This window comes from Vulpes lagopus, chromosome 16 (assembly GCF_018345385.1).
Source record: "Vulpes lagopus strain Blue_001 chromosome 16, ASM1834538v1, whole genome shotgun sequence".
In the NCBI taxonomy this organism is placed as follows: domain Eukaryota; kingdom Metazoa; phylum Chordata; class Mammalia; order Carnivora; family Canidae; genus Vulpes; species Vulpes lagopus.
In genome coordinates this window covers 9,334,094-9,356,140 of record NC_054839.1, presented here as the reverse complement: position 1 = coordinate 9,356,140, position 22,047 = coordinate 9,334,094, and the positions used below count along the sequence as shown (strand labels likewise).

Genomic DNA, 22,047 nt, shown 5'->3' with positions numbered 1-22,047 from the left:
CATCTCAGGCAGCCACAAAATTACACAGTTGCCTATAATTATCAAGACAAACACCCCCTCGGGTAAAGGCCTCTCAGCCCAAGGAGAGCTGAATCTAGGTAAATAAAAATGGCCTTGCACATGGGGTTTTCTAGGGAGAGACCATTAAAGCTTGGGAGGAGCTCCCACCCCTGTTCAGCTCTCTCCGGTGATTGCCGGGCTGCTGGCTTTCCAGGCAAACGCGGAGCTGGAGATGGGATAGGAGCAGGGCAGTTTGAAACGTCACATCCCCCATGGTCACGGACATTACTCTTTCTTTTTAACCACATGAATCTATGTCCAATTTTAATATAAATTTAAGGGTATGGCGGGTTCCGCCCCTCGTTCGGGGAGCGGCAGGCTTGGGCTGGCCCACGGAGCTGCTGCCACACTTCACGCCCTCTGCGCCAACACCATGCTCCAGTTCCTGTTTGTATTTACTTTTGGCAATGTGGTTGGAATGTATCTGGCTCAGAACTATGACATACCAAACGTGGCTAAAAAACTAAAAGAGGGATCCCTGGGTGGCGCAGCGGTTTGGCGCCTGCCTTTGGCCCAGGGCGCGATTCTGGAGACCCAGGATCGAATCCCGCGTCGGGCTCCCGGTGCATGGAGCCTGCTTCTCCCTCCGCCTGTGTCTCTGCCTCTCTCTCTCTGTGACTATCATAAATAAATAAAAATTAAAAAAAATCACTTTAAAAAAAAAAAAAAAAAAACTAAAAGAAATTAAAAAGGACTTGGATGCCAAGAAGAAACTCCCTAGTTCATGAGGCGAATTCCAGCACTGCCTTCTGGATACACTGATTCTGCTGTTATTGAGGGCCTCCTTACCATCTGAACCAAAAACTTTTGTTTTAAATTCCAGCCTCAACCATTTTCCTCTCTGCTAGATCCTGTCTTGCCTGAGAGCACAGATGGGGCCAGAAGTTAAGAACCACCCTTTCCACCTTCCTCACCTCATCCCTCCTAAAAAAGAATTCAGCCCCTGGTGGCTTTTGGATCTACTCAAGAACAATGTGGCACTTCAGGTACAGGGAGCAGTTGGGCCCTCTCAACAGGTTCATTTAGTGGCGGCCTGTGTGTGTGATGCTGTGAATCGGTGGCCTCCCAGCCTCCCTCTGTTTAGTACTAAAAAGCAAACAAGTGACCTGTGTGTTTTCAGGAGGAGGTAGTGAAATAATGGAACTTTTTAGTATGTTCAGTAAAGCATGAATATTTTCAGGCAAGTTTTGTTTTGTTTTTTGTTTTGTTTTGTTTTGTTTTGTTTAAGGCTCAATAAGCCACTTCCTGGTTTTCAGCTGTAACAAAAACTTCTCTAATTACTACTTATCTCTTCTATTGGGGCTAAAGCCTTCCACAGGTGGTAAAATTTTAGAATGAAGATTGGTTAGTTTGCTATGGAAGTTGGAGGTACATCCACAGACTGGCAAAATCTGCTTTGAACTGTGATTTCTAGAAAGATCAGCTGCATAAGAGGAACCCGTGGTTAGAGGCTGTGACCTCGTGGCAGTTCAACAAAGCTTTCCTGTCTGCCTCTGGTTTCTGTTCCGAACACACTACCTCCGGGGTAGCAGCTGGATCCAAATAAGCTCTAGAAGAATGTGTCCTCAGTAAAATCACTACCGTTAATTAACAGGATGTGGATATAAAATAGTAATTTAAAAAGCCAGGGACAGTTTTCCTGTTTCTGGTAATGGTAGCCAATTTTTGCACCACGTCCACTAAAGACAACTCTAGGGGCCAGGTACTTCTTAAACATTAGAGATGGTCCAGAGTGTGTGCTCATCTCTGGCCCTTTTCCATGATGGGTTTCCAGTTGTCATAGGTAGGAGCTTTGCCATCGTGGGATTTCTCACCGCCGCAGGTAACTTGTCTGGCCCTGGAAGAGCATGGCCTGGTCCCCTCCTTCTCTCCTCTGATGATGAGATGTCTAGACCACATGGCTGGAGTCCCAGCCCAGGTCTCTGCTCACTAGTCCTGGCTCAGGCCCCGATGAGCCACATCACTTGACCTCCATGGGTGTCATCCAGAAAATTCAGGCAATATATTCAGTGTGTCTGTTCCAACTCAAAATTTATTGAATCTGAATTAACTTGAGTCTTCTTCTGCAGTGTTTCTTTCTCTGTATTCTCAGTGGCCCAGCATTAAAAGGTATGTTTTTGTCTTTCTCTGTAGGAATTAGGTCAGAGAAGTACACATAGAGATGGAAAGGAGAAATGCTTTTGATTTCCCCATCTTAAAAAAGAAAACAAAACCAAAAAACCCTTGAACAGAGACTTCCTTAAGGAATAAGAAAGGAAGAATAAGCTCCAAAATTCATTAGTGTAAACATAGTTAACAAGAGGAAACAACTATATTAGCAATAATTGAATGAGGAAGCTGGAAAGAAGCAGGAGGTGTAAGCACTGCTCTGGGGAAGGGCCCAGGGTGTCTCACCTGCAGTAGCAGCCTTCCCAGAGCGCGCAGGCAGTGGGAGGGCCAAGGCTCACTGCACAGCACCCGGCAACAGGCCAGCCGCACCCCTCCCGCAAAGGTACCGTGTTAGTGTCACTTAGAACCCCTGCTTTTGTGAGAGGATTTCAAAGAATCAACAAGCAAGTGCATAATTTACTGAAGCCACATCCTCTCAAGGGTGAAACATGAATAGTTACAGTTGCAGTGTCAAAGCCAGATGTCTGTTTCCACTCTGCGGTTAGGAGACTGCCTGCATTTCCAGTCATGAAATGAAAGTTCTTGTAGACTCCAACTATGATGCCACATCATATCCAAAATGTGAGTAGACAGCTGGAAATGGCTTCTATAATTCTCCTCTCATGTGTGATTTTAAAAGTTACTTACGTATGTGCCTCAATGATCTGTCTACCGAGCTACTTCCAAACTTCAAAACTCCATGGCTTCCAACAACAATCATTTCTTTTCACTCAGTATAACTTGGCTGGAGTTTGGTCCAAGCTGGGCTTGGCATGGGTAGTCCCAAAACTGTCATTAAAATGTACAATTTACAGGAAGGACAGGATGGAGGGACATTCTGAAATATACCGTGGTGATGCAGCCAGCAAAACGCAGCGGGTAGAAATGCTGCAGGACAGACAACTCGTATTCTTCAGCAGATAAGTGGCCAGAGGAAAAAGCAAGAGGGAGGGAGAAGCCGCAGGTCAAAAGAGATTTCAGATACATGCCAGCCAGTCAGTGAGTCAGACATGGACCTCCTCTGGGTCTCGATTCAGACGAACCCCAAAAATAAATGTCATGACATTTAGGAAACACACGGAAGTTGGAACACCGCATTTTTCAACATATTACTATGTAATACCAAAATACTTAGTATAAAATTTTATATTAAATAAAATATATTTTTAAATGTGATAAAGCATTATGGTTATGTGTCCTATGTATGTGAACCAAATATACAGAAGAAAGGATATCTATTATTTCTGTCAAATTAATACAGAACTGGAGAAGTAGGTGGAGGTACACATAAAAGGAGATTTGCCAGGAATTAAAAATCCATATGGGGTGAGGGTGGGGGGCCATGATTCTTTCACCTACTTCCTTAAGCAGCATTATTGTTATAGTTGCCATACCAATGAACTGCACACGTTTAAAGTGTATGATTCAAACTTTCAATATATTTAAGTTTTTCTATAAAAGCTTGAAGAAAGAGTCTTTATGATTGTAGTCTGGCTTTTCTAAAAGGGTAGACTTCTATCCATTTAGAACATAATGGAATAAGCATATGATCATCATCTCTTTTTGTCCTGGAAATGTGAAAGAAACCCATTTAGAAGTCTAAGAAGAGATTTAGGCATCAGGTCCCATGCTGTAATACTGCTGAGCTTTCTATATTGACACTTGGCAACCTTGATCAACTTACATGAGTCCCAGGAATTCCACTGTAGATGATCCACAGCCCCAGGGTCAGCAAACCAGGGCCTACGCGTTTAATCTGATCTGTAGCCTGTTTTTCACAGTGTCCGCAAGCTAAGAGTGGGTCTTGAATTTTTTTTAATGGCTGTAAAATATATATATATATATATATATATATATATATATATATATATATATATTCTGTAGAGAGGGTACGTGGCCTGAAGATATTTATTGGCTGGCCCTTTACAGAAAAGGTTTGCTGGGACGCCTGGGTGGCGCAGGGGTTTGGCGTCTGCCTTTGGCCCAGGTCGCGATCCTGGAGACCCAGGATCGAATCCCATGTCGGGCTCCCGGTGCATGGAGCCTGCTTCTCCCTCTGTCTGTGTCTCTGCCTCTCTCTCTCTCTCTCTCTCTCTGTGACTATCATAAATGAATAAAAATTTAAAAAAAAACTTAAAAAAAAAAAAAAAGAAAAGGTTTGCTGACCCTGGCTTACATAAACAATTGCATCATCCACAAATAGCATCCCTTCCGTTCTAAATGTGCGTGTTCTTCCTCTGCTTTCCTACATTGCCCAAAGCCTCTAGCACAATGCTGAGAAATGGTGGTAGCTGGATTTTTAATTTTTTTCCCTTATCAGAGAAGAAGCTTTTAACATAATCATGATGTTTGTTTTAGATCTTTTTTTTGTAGCCTTCTTTTATCGGGACAAAAATTTGATTCTTTCCTACTTTTCTAGAAACTAATCATAAATTTGTGTGTGTGGGAAACAGACAATCCAGACATCTAACTTGAAATGGTCCGGCCAATTCATTGGCACAGAAGCAGAGTATCCATAGAGTGGATTCTCAGGAAGTTCCTAAGACAGTATCCATTTCCTTATTCTGGTTCCATTCCTGTATTTTTCACTTTTAATCAATGGTAAGCCTGTTACTGGTTTCATCACTCAGTAGCCATTCCTTTTACTACAGCTAAAATCTGTATAAAACTGAGATAGAAGGATCCTGTCAGCCTCAGTTTTAAAAGCCTGTGACAAGCGTGTGTTAACAAATTCACAGTGGAAATAACGGGGGAAATCCACTTGTTTACAAATTTATACATGTAAAGTTTATTGAACAATTGAGAGTTTTTGGAAGCCAGCACAGCTACTTTTATGTTCTCATATTATTCATTGTAGATATTTAGATTGGCCTAAAATAATCTTAAATGGGTTATTTTAGAAAGATGCCAGAATATTAAACTATGCTTATTCTAGGTATACAAGTCGGTTTTATGCACTACCTTCTTGATCTCACAGTCTTTTGCTGACAGTACAGTTTCCAACACTGCTCAAAAGACAATGTTTCGAAAGGCATTTTGTTTAATTTAATCCCATTTTAGTATTCCTTTGAAAACTTTGACTGATGACTCTGGAAATTCAGCCAAGAGTGTTGTATCAAAAACTTGCTTGAATTTATCTAAGAATTCGTAATCGGTGCTGAACCTGAATTTGTTTGCCCAAAGCAACACCGTGCCTGGCTGACAAAGGTACACCATGGTGGTGAGCAGCTTGTCCAGGAAGTAGTGGTGGTAAACCACGTCCGAGGCCAGAATGTAGTCATAATAAAATGCTGACTTGGGGAAGTGCTGCTCCAGGCTCTCTCCCCAAACCAGTTCTCTCACTTCCGGCAGATGTGCCGTACGCTTTACTGTGTTCTTCAAAAGATTATACTGAAGGTTTCCTAGGACATCAGGCAAATCCGTTGCTGTGACTTGAGCCCCTGAGAGATTAAGAGAGAAATTGTAATAATTACCAGGAGACACTCAGGCCGCCACAGCGGACAGATGCACTCAGAGAGAACACAAGAAATGGAGCTGCGCTGTCTCAGCTTTGTCCCCTTTGACAGGTGGGCAGGACATTTTGACCCAATCCTGCTGGGTAATTCTTTCCTGCGATAGCTCTGCCCTGTGCACTGTCCGATGCAGAGTCTGGGGTCGCTACCCCACTCTTACCACTGCCCCCCACCCCCCACCGACTCCACCCCCAGGTCATGAAGATCAAAAATGTCTTCTCTAGACGTGGGCAAATGTCCTTCTGGGCTAAATCACATTTGGTTGTGAACCACTGACATAGAATAAAACAGTGGTGCGGTGTTGAGAGATTTCAGGATAATTAGCTGCTTAATATAATAATCTATCATGTTTTCCCTTGTAAAACTCTCCTTACCTGAAGATTTCATCTATTCTGTATGACTGTCTCCAACATAAATTTGTTAAATTAATTGCTAGATGTTTTAAAGCTAGTGACAATAGTTCACTAAGTGGACCACGCCATTTCCAGATTGATTTTAATAGAAGAAGATCTGTAGTAGTGTAGGCAAAAGTATGCCACCTCTGTACCCACCTCTTGCTTAGCACCTAGGAACTCACAACCTGCATTTGGGTTATCAATCTGTCTCCACCTTGGATTAACCCACTTATTTTTCTTCAAAATGTTAGTTACAATATTTGCAAGGAAAAACAGGAGACAGCCTAACACACCTGTTTACGACGGGGTCGGGGAGTCACAGCCCCAGAATCTCCACTTCCTCACACAGTCATTGGTGAGGTGGGCAAGTCCCCCGACCTCTCTCTAATGTGCGATTATCTTAATTCTGGGTTCACAGTACTAATTCCTAGTTCATGACATTTTGGGGGATTCAGTACGTGAAATCATGGCCAAGCACCTGAGTCACACTTGGCCAGGCGGAAAGCACTCGCTATCGCTGCTGTCAAAGTCCAGGTGCTCTGAGACAAAGTCAGGAAGAAACAGACAAACCTAAAATACTGGCCACGATGGAGACAAGGCCCGGTCCAGCACCGATTTCAAGTATTTTAGCATCTTGGAGATTGAGTTCTTCTGTGTGTTCCTCCAAATACTGACACAAAGCCACAGCCTAAAATAAATTTGCAGTTGTCACTTGAGCACTGGAACATGGGAAAGCGGTGGCGACCGGACCCCCCTCCAGTTCCCCACGCGAAACACCACAAGAGGTGCAAGTGATGGCTGCAGTTTGTCGAGGGGCTCATGAGGATCCCAACAGGCCCTCCACGCCCTATTTGGGCCTCGGGGCTGGACACCCGCTGGCTAAGCCACCTGCGCCCCGAGGCTACGGAGCCGCGCCGCGGAGAGGGCGGTCAGCGGGTCCTGCGAGTCCGAGTCCCGGGAGAGGGAGGAGGCGGGAACAGCCACCTCGGGCCCGGGCTCCGTCCCGCCTCGCCGCCCGGACCGCTCCTGAGCGGGGCTGTGCGTCTTCACCGCGTGCCCCGACTCCCTTCCCGAGCTCGGGTCGGCTGCCTGGACGGCCCCGCAGCCCATCTTTCTAAGCGGTCGGGTAAGAAGCGGACGGTCCACGCCGGCTGCGCAGGGCAGCGCCCGCGGGCGGGGCGGGGCGGGGCGGGGCGGGGCGCGGAGTGGGGGGCGCCCGGGGCGGGGCGGGGGCTCCGGGAGCCGCTGGGCGACAGCAGGGCCGAGGCCCGGGCCACACCCTGAGGAGCAGCCAGATGTTAAACAGCAGGCGAATGAGTTCAGAGGACTTTTTACAGGGAAAGGTGCAGATGCAGTGAAGCGCCGGGACCCCTGCACCCCGATGTCTCTAGCAGCAATGGCCACAATAGCCAAACTGTGGAAGGAGCCTCGGGGTCCATCGACAGATGATGGATAAAGAGGCTGTGGTCTCTGTATACAGTGGAATATTCCTCAGCCATTAGAAACGACAAATACCCACCATTTGCTTCAACGTGGATGGAACTGGAGGGTATTATGCTGAGTGAAGTAAGTCAATCGGAGAAGGACAAACAGTGTATGTTCTCATTCATTTGGGGAATATAAATAATAGTGAAAGGGAATATAAAGGAAGGGAGAAGAAATGTTGGGAAATATCAGGAAGGGAGACAGAACATAAAGACTCCTAACTCTGGGAAACGAACTAGGGGTGGTGGAAGGGGAGGAGGGCGGGGGGGGGGAATGGGTGACGGGCACTGAGGGGATGAGCACGGGGTGTTATTCTGCATGTTGGCAAATTGAACACCAATAAAAAAATTTATAAAGAGAGAGAGAGAGAGAAGCTCAAAGGTTCCCTCCCTTCCTCCTCCCGTCCCTCCCGTCGGCCCCGACCCCTCCACGGGGGCACCCAGGGCGCGGGGTCTGCGCCGGGGCCCAGGGAGGCGGGCAGGGCTCGGCTAGAGGACGTCCCGGGGTGGCCACTTGAGCCCTGAGGTGCAAAGCAAACGAGCGTCTGTGTGCGGCGCTTTCCCGCCTCCCGGCTCCGCGCGGCTGCTCTGCCCTTGCGGTGACGCGGGCGCTGGGAAGGCGCCGTCCCTGTCCGCTTGCCACCGCGGGGGACACGGCGGCAGGAGCAGTGTCCCCTGGAGCCGCCAGACGTGGAGCCCGACGGCTGCCCCGGCTGCCCCCGCCTGCCCGCCTGCCGTCCCCAGGCCCCGCGGCCTTGCGGTCACGCGGGGAGGCGTGTCCCCACCGCACAAGCCGCCCTTGGCGGGGGAGCAGGTGCCGGGAGAGGCCGTGGGGGGGGGGGGCGAGGCCTCACTGGCGGGGAAGCAGCCGCCAGGAACACTCTCCCTCTGACCGTCGGCGCGGCTGCCCACCTGCCAGACACACTGGTAGCCCCGCGGGGCGCCAAGCAAGAGGACTTGCCCAGGAAGGAATGATGCTTGCACACACGGGGGCAACACGAGCTTCCCTAGCGGGGGGCGGGGGCAGCTCCAGGAGCCTGGAGCCCTTTGTTGTCCCTCCTCCTTGTCCTCACCTGCCACTGGCGTCCAGGCCACCGCCCGGGGAGCTCCCTGGCACCTCCACCCTCGCCGCTCGGCTCCCATCGTCCCACCTGCCAGCAGCGCCCCAGGCAGAGGCCCAGCCCCCCGCACCTCCGAGGCCTCCGTCTGCGTTTGAACCCACACCCGGGCCGTTGCCCAGCAACCACGGAGCAGCTCGGATCCGGAGCCTCTCAAAGAGCAAACTGGCATCGGAGGCCGCTGTCCCAAATCAGTGGCGCAGCCCTCCCAGGCGAACCGACCCGATTCCCATGTCGCCCGCCCGGCGTCGGGTGAGGAACCCCAGGGGGTGGGTGCCCACCCGCAGCGCTGCCGCCGGTGCTCAGGGCATCCTGGGGTGACAGCACACGGCCCGCGTCCCAGGACGGACCGAAGCTGGGAGAAGCGGAGCCAGCAGCCAGGACACAAGCCGGGGGCTAGCGGACTGACTCGAGATTCAGAGCGTCTCCCCCATTTCCGTGCCCCCCTTGGGGGCTGCTGCGGGGAGGCCGGAGGCGGCTCCCTACCCGCTTCCTTGGGAACACCCACAGCATGGAAGGAAACGAACACTGGCTCCGATTGGCTTTATTCCCAAAATTCGTATGAATTCTTCATCTTACCTCCTGATACATTCAGGTTTATCTTAATGTAAATAGTGTTTCAGAAAACATGGCACAGAGAGAAATGATGGCTTCGTGGGGAGACGTTGTTGCTTTTGCAAGGCCAAGCGCACCCCCACCCTCACCCTCACTCCCTCCTGGAGAAGCCCAGAACGTGAAAGCACTTGGCCAACTGTCCAAGGCAACCCCAAAGTGTAGAAATGTGCCCCCAGAAGCCCCGACATCCCCGATGTAATGATTGTCTCACCCCTGGCCACACCGCGGCTCCGTAGCTCTCTATTGATTCTTGGATAACAATCTTCGTGCCTGCAAACAGGTACTGTTCCTGAGTGTAGCTGGCATAATCTGTAGGAACAAATTTCTGGAGGCTATGAGGAGATGGTTCTATCTCGTTAGAATCTGTGGGGCAGAAAATAAAATAGGTTCCATGATTTGTTGATCCAGTGCAAGTACACATGAGTTACAACTGGTAAGACGGGAATGGAGTGGGTGGTTTTCCCACAGAGAGGAGGTGATGCTGGCGAGGACAGCGGCCACAAACTAGCGCAAAACTGAGTGATATGGGGTGATAGGGACATGAAGTTCAGATGCGATGTTTTCGTGAGATGACGAAATGCCAGAGGATGCCCTGGGTCCATTCCGCTATGTAGCAGAGGGCAGAGAGGTGTGGCTCCATCCTCACCCCTGTGTTGATGGCAGGGGAAAGCTAGATGCCAACAGAATGGCAGGAGTGAGCTGTCTGGATGAGGACCTAAGCAAACACAGACCTGACTATTTTTAGGTCTTGAAGTGAAGTAACATGTTGGCTGGAGCATGTTCCTTAAGTCCTTCCTACAACAGCTCCTCAAAAGGTACAGGTCACCCAAAGACGAGCCAGCTCCACAGTCCTGGGGGAGGTTGTCAGATGAGCTCTGACTATTAAGTTACAATTGCTTTAAATACCCTTTAAACTCATGAGCAGCTCTCAAATATCATATAAAATGAGAGGAAAAGAGCACCTGATCGGGGCTGACATCATGGGAGCAGAGATTGTGCAGATTTTGCTGAGTGTTTGAGAATAAAAGAGCTGCGCTGCGTGGAAATGTCAGAAGTGGGGATGCTGAGCACATGCACACGGGGGGCCGGCCGAGCCCAGCGGCTGTGGTACCAGCACTGAGGAGGAATTAGCAGCAAGGAGCTGGAGGGAAACCTGCACGAAACTTGCCTTTGCTCCCTGAGATCCGCCTGGGACATTTTTAACCGCAGGTGGCATGTGGGCTTTGGAAAATAGCTAAAAGGAGTGGCCAGTGAACATCTGAGGCGCTCTAACCAGAGTACCCTGGAGGTGGAAGAGGAGGAGGCGGGGTGCGAATACAGGGTGAAGGGTAGGGGGTCTTTGGAGAAACCGAATCAGGAGTCTGCCCCTCGGAGGCAGGCGATTTCGGGTGTCCCTGATTAGCACACGTGCTAGAGCAGTTCTAGTTCAATTTGACCATGTCCAATTACCAAATAAAAACAAAAAACAAAACAAAACAAAAACAGGGCTTGCGTTTTGTCCTCGCATGCATTTGCATTTTGCTTTTCCTAGGAATGAATTTTTGTTGTATGTTAGCAAAAAGGATCGGTGTGCAGTAGATTGAGGAGCGGCCTTTGAGCACCGTGGAGCGCAGTGACTGGTTTGCCATCAAGCATCACAGACGTCCACAGCTCCGCGGAGCGCTGCTCTTGGCTCCCCGGTGGTGATGCGGTGTGAGCTGCACCCTTGGGGGAGAGGTCTGTGCCCTGACCTAAATGCTGAGCTTCCAGAGACCCGGGCCTTCACGAGCTTGCAGGAACCTGCTAATAATAGTGACCGAGGCAGGTGCGGGCCGGAGTCTGGGTAGGGGCTGTGGGAGGCTGCAGGGGCGGGAAGGAGGCCGCTGGCCCTCGGCCAGCTCTGCCTCGGCCGCTCCTGACTCCTGGCATCGAACACCCCCTACGTATTATCTGGGAATGACCCAAGAGGCTCTCACTTCTTCCCGCGAGCGGAGAGGCTGATTGAACCATTGGAGAGAAGATAAAAAGGCAGAGGAAGAGACCGGGGCCTGCCAGGAAAGAAGCCCTGTTTTATAGGGGGTCGAGGAGGGACGCCCGGGTGGTTCAGCAGTTTAGCGCCTGCCCAGGGCGTGATCTTGGAGTCCTGGGATCGAGTCCAACGTCAGGCTCCTTGCATGGAGCCTGCTTCTCCCTCTGCCTGTGTCTCTGCCTCTCTCTCTGTGTCTTCTTATGAATAAATAAATAGAATCTTTAAAAAGAAGAAGAAGAAGAAGAAGAAGAAGAAGAAGAAGAAGAAGAAGAAGAAGAAGAAGAAGCCCTGTTTTGTAGGGTTCGAGGATTACCATGATGTGAATGCTCCCACCATGGTGATTTCCAGCCACTAGCCAACGCCCCCAGGAAGAGGTGTGCACACCATCACGAGTGCTCTCCACCAGGCGGTACGACGGACACCAGTGAGCTCCAGAGCATAGACAATCTTAAAGATAATCTTAAAATGTATTAAAGTAAGTCACAATGAGTTGTATTTACTACCTTGGTTTTTTAATATACCTCTGGCTTTTATGTAATATATTTAGTGGTACATTTTCATAACTTACATTACAATAATGGCCATGATTAACAACAACCCTCAAAAAAAAAAAAAAAAAAGCCCTGAAATTCAAGAGCTGGGATAGGCTGTCACAGTGCAATGAGTCAGGACAGGGCTGTTCCTTTCCCTCTGAGGTTTTGTCACTGGGGTAGGTGACTCGGAGCAGCCAGACCAGCCAGGACTCAGGCCAGCTCCTGCAGTCTTGCCTCCCCCACTATGGCTCAGACAGGTCCTTCCTCCCACGTCTCACCAGTTGGGGACCTATTTTTCTCTCAAGATGACAGAAAAAGTCAATGGGTTGATTTGGAACAGCTCATCATTTCACAGGTGACTGGGCTAGTAGATATATGTCCCCAGTCAACATTGTAAAGAAACGCAGGTGCATAAATAGTCTCCCTTAAGACCCTTCTATGTTCAACAAAAATAAATTCATGCTTATTGCACGTTAAATGTTTTCATTTATTGTATCGATGTTAGTCTGAGAGTTTTAGAGAGATCAGTCGTTAGAGATAGAGTTGCCTTTTTTTACAAAAACTAGTTTAGTAAACGCCTGTCTTAGTTGAGCTGGAACATAATTTTACCATGTTAAATGATTATACATGTTTAAAATACCATACCTGGGCTTTTCTGACGTTATTTGTTATGTCTGTTATTTGTTACTACGGAGTCCCTGTCCAGAAATGCAACCCATCTGCCAGGAGAATTTTGGCGAAAAGCAGACATGACTCAAGATTTTGTTGCTTTTTAAAAGTGCTTGTTACAGGGACACCTGGGTGGCTCAGTGATTGAGCATCTGCCTCATGTCATGATCCCGGGGTCCTGGGATGAGTCCCACATCGGGTTCCCTGCAGGGAGCCTGCTTCTCCCTCTGCCTCTCTGTCTCTCATCAATAAGTAAATAAAGTCTTTTTTTTTTAAAGGGCTCATTACAAAAATATAACTATCTGAGATTTACACACAGGCTAAGACAAATTTGTGGACTTAGATAAGAAAATAATGAAAAAATAGGGATTACTTTTAATGCTGTGCTTATGCTTGCATAAGGCACTTTTCTACTAAGCTTCATTACAGGAACAATCTAGAGTTAAAAGGAGATGGGGATTCTTGTCACTGAAGTTAATTGGAAAATATCATGGCCAGGAAAGCAACAGAGGAAGGATGTTACCTCCTGGGTGTCCCCCGGTGCCATCCTCCTGGAGAGACCCCTCCACTGCCGGCTCCAAGCAGCCATCTGGGGTGCATGGTGCTTCCCGCAGGCGCCCGGGCTGCTGCTCGGAGCTCAGACACACGTCCATACCTGCAGCCGCTGGAGAGCAGAGAACCGGACAGGCTCAGCCCTGGCTGGCTGAGCCTCCCAGAGGCTCTAAAAGGTGCAGCTTATCGCCTTAGCATCTGCTGAGCCGAAAAGAACCCCTGCTTTTCAGCTTAGATCCCCGGGTGAGCAAAGCAGCTACCCAAGGAGCTGCCACCCTCGTTTTTCAGAGCAAAGGAGAGGGGGACCATTAAACATCACCGCACCTGTTCTGTGCACCAAGAAATGCAAAAACAGAGCAAGTGTCGCCGGAGGACAGGCGCGACGTCGCTGGGGTCTAAAATGTATTTCCAGTAGCTTTTGGAATTGAATCTTAATGAAGAAACTCTGATCCAGCAGTGCATCTGCCATCGGGGCTATCGTGTGGATTGAGGGGTTAATGACATCGTGGATGAGAAGGCAGGATTTGAACCAAACACAGGGCTGCTCCCTTCTCATCTGAGGCTATATTGCAAGAAAGCACTGGGGGTTGAGCCAGGAGCCTGGCCCGGCTCCCCACTCGGGCACTTGGCAGCTCACTTAATCCCCTCCCGAGACATTTCCTCATCAGCGAACAGGGGATAATAAGTGTCTGCTGCGACTTCTTAGGGCCTTCTAGGGCTGTGCTGGGAAACAGCAGGGTGAAAGTGATGCGTACAGAGATGAAAAGCACCTGATTTAGGAGAGGAGACCTGGCTGTGGGGATCACTGATCGGCATCAAAATAGTAACCGATGACATCACTGCAGGGCGTGTGCTGGTGCCCGGCCCGCCCTGGTGCTTTACGTGTATCGATTCGTCTAGTCCTAGCAATAGCCCCTATGAAGTAGATGCTATTCTTATGCCTCTTCTCAGATGCGAGCAATCCAGGCACAGAGAGCTTGAAAAGCAGCCCAAGAGGAGTGGCGAAGCCCAGAATCCAACCCAGGAGGTTCAGCTGCAGAATCTCCGTTCTAAACCACCCGGCAGGTGCACCTTGGGTGGGCTTGTTCAGCCTGGGCTTCCCTTGCCTCCTTTGCCCTGAAATTACTCATAATGCTTAGCTGCCACAGGGATATTTTCTAGTCTTTTTTTTCCCCACAAAATATGAATGATTTTCCTCGCCTGTGTTTACCTTCCTGAGTTAGTCTCCACACCCCCGCCAACTGGGGATAGCAACCAGACACGCCGGCAGTACCATTCCCAAATAGCTGACCAAAAGCCCCCGGGCATTGGCTTGATCCGTGAGCAAACAGACAAAATGACACAATGCAAGAAAGCACAACCCCTGAGGCAAATGTCATTCCGCTCTGCACCTGGGCAGGTCGAGTGTCCCTCCCGTTAATGCGTTAATGCGCAGCAGCAATGAGATCCCTGTGAAAGTGACATTTTCACTGCCCTTAGAACCGAACGATCCAACGTTTGCCCCACTTCTCCAGCTAACCAAACCAGCCGGAGTGCTCTGTGGGTCTGTGCCTCCGAGCAGAAGTTCTTTCTCTTGCAGATAATTGTTCATTCCTTTCAAGTTTCCCCAACTCCAGGAAATGAACTGTTCCCCTAAGAGGTGCAGCCTGGTCGTTTACGAGTACGCACGGCGTCTTTAGTGGGCAAGCCTCCACGCTTGGTGAGGAGCCTGCCTCTGGATCTCAGCACACCCCACCCCGCCAGGTAGGCCTCTCGTTGGAGAGGAAGATAATGGGGACACCTACTCCAATGGTGGTTGTGGGAATTAAGAGAGGTAAGCCATGCACAGCATCTCACATGGGGCAGCAACCATTCTGTCTGAACCTAGGAGGGTGGCCATGCAAACCATGCTCACGCAGCACCAGGGGCCTCTGACCATTAAATTTAAGACAGTTCCTCACGTTGCATGCAAACAAAGGAGAATTATTTTCCAATCCTAAGTGTGCTTTTCCTTATGAAAGGAAACGACTCCCTCCCCCATCACCATAGTTGACGCGAGAAATTAATTTTCCCCCTGCATCTGTGCGTTGAAAGGCAATCTAGAAAGTATTGACAGTGCTCTACCTGGTACTGTCAGTGGGATGTAGCATCTGCTACATAGCGTGCATCAGTATTTGCTAAAGATTCGGAAAGTTTTTCAAATGACTTCGTGTTAGTCCCCTCAAAAGAATTTCAAGCTGTTAGTTTAAACATTACCTTACGTAGCAGAAGAGATGTGAGATTTCTGTGCCCCCTTGAATCCACAATGTTTTATATAGATCTGTACCTGAAAGGATTAGCATTTTATGAACAAAAGCCAGCCAGTGCAAGTCCAAGTTATTTAGGGTAGCATGACCGACCAGGACTCAGACACATTACTTTGCTAGAATATCCATTCTCTCTCCCTCTCCCAATTCTCAGTGTTCTCTCTCTCTCTTTCCTACATACTGACACATAATCCTTGCAACGTGAAATGGAATCACCCTCAAAAGATCCAGAAAATGCCTCCAGCAGAACAGAGGCTCTCCTCTCTGGTATCCAGCTGCCGTGATAGAGTTTGAAATGTAGACACATTTCGCTTTAAAAAGAGGTGGAGGTTGGGGTGGTTGGGGTTTTGAACAGACCTGCACACTTTCTCTGTGCTCATTAGCCAACCTGCTGTGGCCAAAGGGAGGACTCGTGCTTGCTGTGGACCGTCCTGGACTCTGCTTCCAGCAGCCAGAAAGAACACAGGACTCTACCGGGAGAAGGCAGGAGAACATCTAACTAGAAGGGATGTGAGTTAACGGCTTTTAAGCTGCTTGAGGAGTATTTTGTTGGGGCAACAGGGAATAGGAAACCAGAACAACTTCCAAGAAAAAAAAAGCAAGCCGTTGCAATGTATTTCAATGGGGGGGGAAAAAGGCCGTTAAAAAGGAAGGAAGAAAATCGTGTACTCATTTGGAAAGCCTGGGAACCCTTAAAATAGAATATAGGGCATGTAAATTAAAACCTTGGCAGATGGGATTTAAACTATCACTCACGTTTATGAGGGGATAAGAGAATAGTAATTGAGCTTGAGTGGATACAAGAGCCTATTTTTATCATTTTACCCCACCTTGGTACTCTCTTCTCTGCTGTCACTGTTTTTTCCTTTATGTGCATCTCTTTTGGGTTAGGATCTGCATCTGGATGTGCTGTGATCCCACGACCATTGAGTTTTCTTTCCCGCTCCCTTAAATGAGAGGCAACCTGGAGCCTTGCCCAAATCTGTCATTGCAAAGCTTCCATATCCCCGAGTGGTCCAGGTCTCTGATTGTGTCACTTGCGTACCTTGTTTCCACCAGGGGTCAGCACCGCTGTGTAAGCACCCCTATGTATAAGAAGTAGCCAAAAGGTGGTCATCAGAAGGTGGTTACGATGCTTTAAATGACTTTAGAAAACTGACTGCAATGTATATGTATGTGTCTCTAAATTCTGGCTACATCAGAAATTACCTGGAAGCTTTAAAACACATAGAGTCTAGGCCCCTGGAAATTCCTGCTCGAAGGTTGGGAAAGAGCCTAGAGGTCTCAACTCCAAGTCCAATAGCCACCCCCTATGTGTCTGCGGCCCCTGGCACACGGGCTGTGGCGATCTATAGGGCAGAGGCCACGTGACTGATTTTCACATAGTTGAAATGTCAGCCCCTGACGAGGGATTAGGCTTTCAGCATGGCTCTGGAGGACACACAGATGAAGTAAGTGCACATTTGGTCTCAATAGGAAAGAACTTTCTAACAAGCAGAACAATGGAACAATTGATCTCAGGGAGCCAGCATAATGGAAAGTGGGCCAGATTTGGAGTGAGAACACAGGAGATTGGACCAAAGGTTTATACAGGGTCAATAAACAGGCCATGAGTGTGCTGTCACTCTGCCTTTCTCCAACACAGTAGACCTCTGATCTCTCACAGTGTTTTTCCAGCAGAACCTAACTCTCTCAGCCAGTGGTCCTTACCATGGAGGAGCCCTCCCCTCCCCCCAGGGATATTTGGCAATTTGGAGTTTTGTTGTCTTTTTCTTTCTTGGAACAGCTAGGGGCGGGGTGCTATGGTATCTCATGCATAGAGGCCAGGGGTGCTGCCAAACGTTCTGCATTACACAGGACAACTCTTCACAGCAACTCTTCCTGCCCAAATGTCACCAGTGCTTGAGCCTGAGAAACCCTTGTCTAGGTCGGGGACAGGAGCTGCAGGGTGAGTTCTCAAGACACTTTTTATTTTTAAGTAAACTCTACCCACAACGTGGGGCTCTAACTCATGACCCTGCAGTCAAGAGTCGTGCTCTATGCTGGGTGCCACAGGGTCAATTCTAATTTCCACCCTACAGTACACCATGTACTATCAGGGTGATCTCTGCCTGGTCAGCCTCAGTGTCCTCGCCTATAAAATGGGGTGGGTCAGCATTTACAGGCCATCCAGTAGATAGATCCAACCTCACATCCTCTTGTCTCCTGGGAGCAGACCCAGAGACAAGGATTTGAGAGAAAGGATTGGGTGGGGGGAGAATCATCCAGGTAAACGATGGGTAGCCAGCAAAGGGTGTTGAGTGCAGTCAGCTGAAAACTTGCACTCGTGGGCAAGGCTGGGAGATGAGCAAAATACACAGCTCAGAATGATTCCATTCCAGGCTCAGAGGGCTTCTGGGGATTCGAGCACCTCAGGATGGATGCGGAAACCAGCAGCTGGAGGATGCAGGTGTGTCTAAGAGACTGGTGAGTGAGGTGAGTGGGAGCTGAAGGAGGGATGCTGGCCCCGTAACAAGCAAGACTTCTGTATTGCTCCCCTCCCTTGCTGGCCACCCTGTGTGTACATACATCCTTACTTCCTTAAATACAGTTCCAAAATGGACACCCATCCTCTACGATGGAGGATGGCCTAAGCCTCATTGGCTTTCGCCTAACTCAAAACCTCCAGATGAAGTTCCCTGCCTCTCCCTCAGTGGGCATGCACTCCCTGGTGCCCACAGACAATAACCTGATTGGCTATTTCATCACTGCTCACCAGATGCTGCTGCACCCCCAGAATGTGAACGAGAGGCTCACTGCTTTCACATGACCTTCTGCAAAATTCTACAAAGGAAAGGTTGCTGACCAGACACACAGAAGGTGTGTCCTCCATACGCAAACGGGAGACTGTGTGACAACTCCCTTCCAGAGATGGGCTTTCACTGCAGACCTAGAAGTTCTCTAAACACCCTGGTAACCAACATTCAGGGATGCGCGGGATCGATTCCCAGTGTGGTAGGCAGAGCGTGTTCAGTCAGAGAGAAATCTAATTCCATAGTTTTTGGTCCCTCGACTCTGGTAACACAGAGGCTCTGAGTTCATGACCCTCTCTGTAGAATGATTTAGGGCTGCTTCCAAGCCCGCTCATTTGCCAGGTGCCAGGGCCAGCCCCTGAGATGCCAGGGGGAAGAACCCACCAACGCTGCCACAGCGGATGGAAGGATTTGGAGCGAGAAGCGCAGCCGCGTCACACACGGCAGGTCGGCCAGTGTGGCAGGGTGTGACCGCCACTCTTCTGGTCGTGCTTTGGCTGGCGCATGAACACGATGGCTTCCTCCTCATGCTAAAGAAAGAGCAGCATCAGAAATTTTACAGCAGGTGCTCAAAAACCATCCTGGCAACACTTGAGTTTTGCCAGGCATGTGGACATAGAAGAATTTACTTCTGTTTCATTTTAAATGCCTTTTATATAATGACAAACATTACCCGTGAGGGAGAAGGCTACGAGTGAAGGAACCAATCCATTTGAAAACTGAGTGAAGTTATAGTCATTTCATCTTAAAAATAGCGCCCGCCTCCTCCCAAGCATCTGCCCGTGGAAAGGCACAGCTCTCCGTCCATCATCTGCCCTGTAGAATGGCTCTCGCTTGGAAGCCCAGGAGCAGCCCTAATGGCCTTACCTGTATTTTAGAAAAGAGTTGTATTTAGTTGTTTGTTGCTATTTTTAGTTTTTTCCCAAGTCGGTTCTTTTTTTTATTTTTTAAAAGATTTTACTTATTTACTGGCGGAGGGGGATGTAGTGCACAGAGGGAGAAGCAGACTCCCCGCTGAGCAGAGAGCCCCACGTGGGCTCTATCCCAGGACCTGGAGATCATGACCTCAGCTCAAGGCAGACACCCTTAACAGACTGAGCCGCCCAGGTGCCCCTCCCAAACCAGTTCTTAAAACAGAGTTACCCTCAAAGAAATCTCCTTGTTATTTTAGGAGCATCTTCAGCTGGAACTGTGTGTAAATCACAATCGGTAACCGCCAGGGTTCATGTCATCAGCAAGCCAAGAGTGCCTTGGAGCTGAGCAATAGGCCTGTGATATTAATTACAGGGAGGAATGTCATGCTTGGGGAAAGGGTTTAGAGAAGAAATTCTGACATTGAAATGTCTAGGAATTAGGGGCTAGTTGGCTAATAACATTCCCTCTAATTTAAAATTCAGTAAATGATGGCTTAGGGAGCCAAGCGAATCTATCACTATGGAAAAACTCGCTCACAGTGACTGAACTGGGAGAGTGAGGGTGAGAGGAGATCCCTGGGTTGCAGGGTTCCTGTCACGCCCTCGAAGCAGCCATGACCATGACCATGACCATGACCATGTCGGGCCTCTCAGCTGCCCTCCCCCAGAGGCAGGCGCCTCCAGGGCCAGCTGTTCTTGCCACATGGCCATCAGCTGCTTTGGAAATGGCACTTTTTAGAGGGGCTTAGTGGTAACGAATCATGCTCTGATTTTAGCAACAGCAGTTGACTCGCGTTCAGGAAGGTAATACTTTTTTCCCAACAGATTTCTATTAGGAAAGAATGTTTACCTGGTGGCACTATTCTGGGATGCGCTGCGAAGGGGGATTCCTTTCATTCTTTCCCCCCATTCCAGGGCAGACTCTGATTTGAGAAACACGTGTTTTCCTCTGCAGCTGTGCTGTCGGGATGGGGGCGGGGAACAGGCTGAGTTATCTCTAGTATCCGTCCAGGTGGAAAGCAGCAGAGAGGACCCCGCAGCTCCGTGGGAAGCTGCCCTCCTGGGCTCCAGCTGGGCCATTGCAGGGAAGCCACATCTCCAGGCTCCCTTTCCTTCCTCTGTTAGGGGTGACAACACGTCTACCGCAGCCTAGGTGCTTCTACGGGTCTACTGATTGGACATTACACGGACCGTGTCGGCATTATCATTAGTTCATTCAAGAGGAATTTGGACCCCATGCTATGTGTGCATCCATAAGGTTAGAGAAGAAAATGGAAGTTCACTCCAGCCACTAGCTGACAAAGCTGATGCAGACATTCCTTTCCGCTCGGAACACATAAGATACTAGGTAGAGTGTCTTCAAATAAGCTTTAAAAATGCATGCCCAACCTTGAAAGGAAGGAAGGCCCTAACTATCATAAAAGAAGAGGGAATTAAAGCCATATTAGTGAGTGAATGAGTTAATGGCACCACAAGCCTAAGGGTATCAGATTTGGGTGTCACCTCTGGAATCCAAAGGCTTTGGGGTTTTGAAGCACTTGGAACACAAAATATATGTCCTTGGGTTGACAAGATGTGAGATTACTGGGGCCAGAATAAATCCAGGATTGGGGAAGGCTGAAGTTTACACAAACCTGCAGGGAGTGTCCCCTTTAAGGAAAAAAATTAAAATTGCAAATACAGAATTGGATACAAAGGTAATATTTATTTAAGATGAGAAAGTATTCAAAAATAAAATTTTAAAAGGTGAAAAATAATGAAGCATTTTTAAATAATGTTAACAATATATCACCAAATAATTTTTATAACTATATCACATAATAATTATTATAAAAATATAACAGTATTTTAAATATCATATGAATTAACTTTCTGCAACACTTTAAAAATATCATTTCCTAAAATTCTGGCTCCCTACTTTTTGATTACTTTATGTGATAACATATTATTCTATTTCTATAGGAAAGATAAACTATTAATGAAGTTTTTTTTCTTCTGTCATGGTTAATTTAAATTTATTATAATTAGTGATACTTTGATAAAGTTTCTTCTATCTTTATTACCCACAATTGGTACTGTCATGTGAATTTTCAAGACTGCAGTCAAATTTGCTTTTCTCAGATATGAATTGTAAGATCACAGGGCATTTAAAATTTTATTAAAAGACGAGTCATAAATGTTGCTTGACTAGGTGTCCCTTACCCACTAGATATGACCAATGCCCTTGTCTCTGTAGTAGGTTGTAAGTTTTATTTTTGTCTTCAGCGTCAGTATTTGATGGGAAACAGAAGTTTCATCTTTTTTCTTAGGATATTCATATGATCTATTCCTTTTGGTTAACTGCTGGTGCATTATATCTAAATATTGTGGACTTGGACTCCAAGAAGCAGACAGAGAAAACAGGAATGCACTTAAGGGGACAGGTGTGGAAAAGGTGTGGACCAGGAGCACACACGCACTCATATGTATGCAGAGCGAGAAGGCATCAGTACAAACACTGGAAACAGAGATGTTGTTATGGGAAAAAAACAGATGGAAGCCACAGCTCCAAAACACCCCAGACCAAACACTCGCAGTCACTTAACCAAGATTTAAACTGTCTCAAACTCCCAGAAATGCTAGCTCTGACCTTAAAACTGCCATGGTGATGGGATGGATAAAAGTGACATGGGCTGCACAAACTGCCTGGTTAGAACATTTGCCAATACTGATACCTTCCTTTCTAGAGTTGTTGACTAGATCTGCAGCGAGAAAGCTCCTTTCTCCTCTCTCCCTCACCCCCTACCCCTCTGCCTCTCCACCTCTCCCCATCTGGTTTCTCTATTTTCTTTCCTTGTTTTTGACTATTCAAAGTTCACTGCTGTTTTATTTAGTCATATCAAAACAGATGGAGAGAAAAATATGAAGCAGGAGACAAACATAAATTGGGAAAATCTTGCAAAATCACAAAGTAATTCTTGAT

The 22,047-nt window shown here is 48.1% G+C and overlaps 2 protein-coding genes across 2 annotated transcripts; one reads left to right on the top strand and one right to left on the bottom strand.

The window, feature by feature from the left end:
• The first annotated feature begins 433 nt into the window (after positions 1-433).
• LOC121476851 (short transmembrane mitochondrial protein 1-like) lies at positions 434-788 on the top strand. The gene is made up of 2 exons (XM_041730973.1): positions 434-542; positions 742-788. Exons 1-2 carry the CDS (start codon positions 434-436, stop codon positions 786-788), a joined length of 156 nt encoding a protein of 51 aa, XP_041586907.1.
• Positions 789-5,029: 4,241 nt separating this feature from the next.
• Positions 5,030-13,703, bottom strand: METTL21C (methyltransferase 21C, AARS1 lysine). The gene is made up of 5 exons (XM_041731310.1): positions 13,419-13,703; positions 13,066-13,206; positions 9,544-9,695; positions 6,686-6,803; positions 5,030-5,648 (listed from the first exon to the last, which is right to left on the bottom strand). Exons 1-5 carry the CDS (start codon positions 13,648-13,650, stop codon positions 5,254-5,256), a joined length of 1,038 nt encoding a protein of 345 aa, XP_041587244.1. The 5' UTR covers positions 13,651-13,703; the 3' UTR covers positions 5,030-5,253.
• Positions 13,704-22,047: the final 8,344 nt, after the last annotated feature.

Bases quoted from the DNA above. Each gene is read 5' to 3' on its own strand.
- LOC121476851 (XM_041730973.1), top strand. From the start codon at position 434: ATGCTCCAGTTCCTGTTTGTATTTACTTTTGGCAATGTGGTTGGAATG. The intron at 543-741 runs GTGGCGCAGCGG...AAAAACTAAAAG, and splicing joins ACTAAAAGAGGGATCCCTGG to AAATTAAAAAGGACTTGGAT.
- METTL21C (XM_041731310.1), bottom strand. From the start codon at position 13,650: ATGAGAAGGGAGCAGCCCTGTGTTTGGTTCAAATCCTGCCTTCTCATC. The intron at 9,696-13,065 runs GTAACATCCTTC...TCTGCCCCACAG, and splicing joins CACCGGGGGACACCCAGGAG to ATTCTAACGAGATAGAACCA. The intron at 6,804-9,543 runs GTGAGACAATCA...AATTTATTTTAG, and splicing joins GAGCCGCGGTGTGGCCAGGG to GCTGTGGCTTTGTGTCAGTA.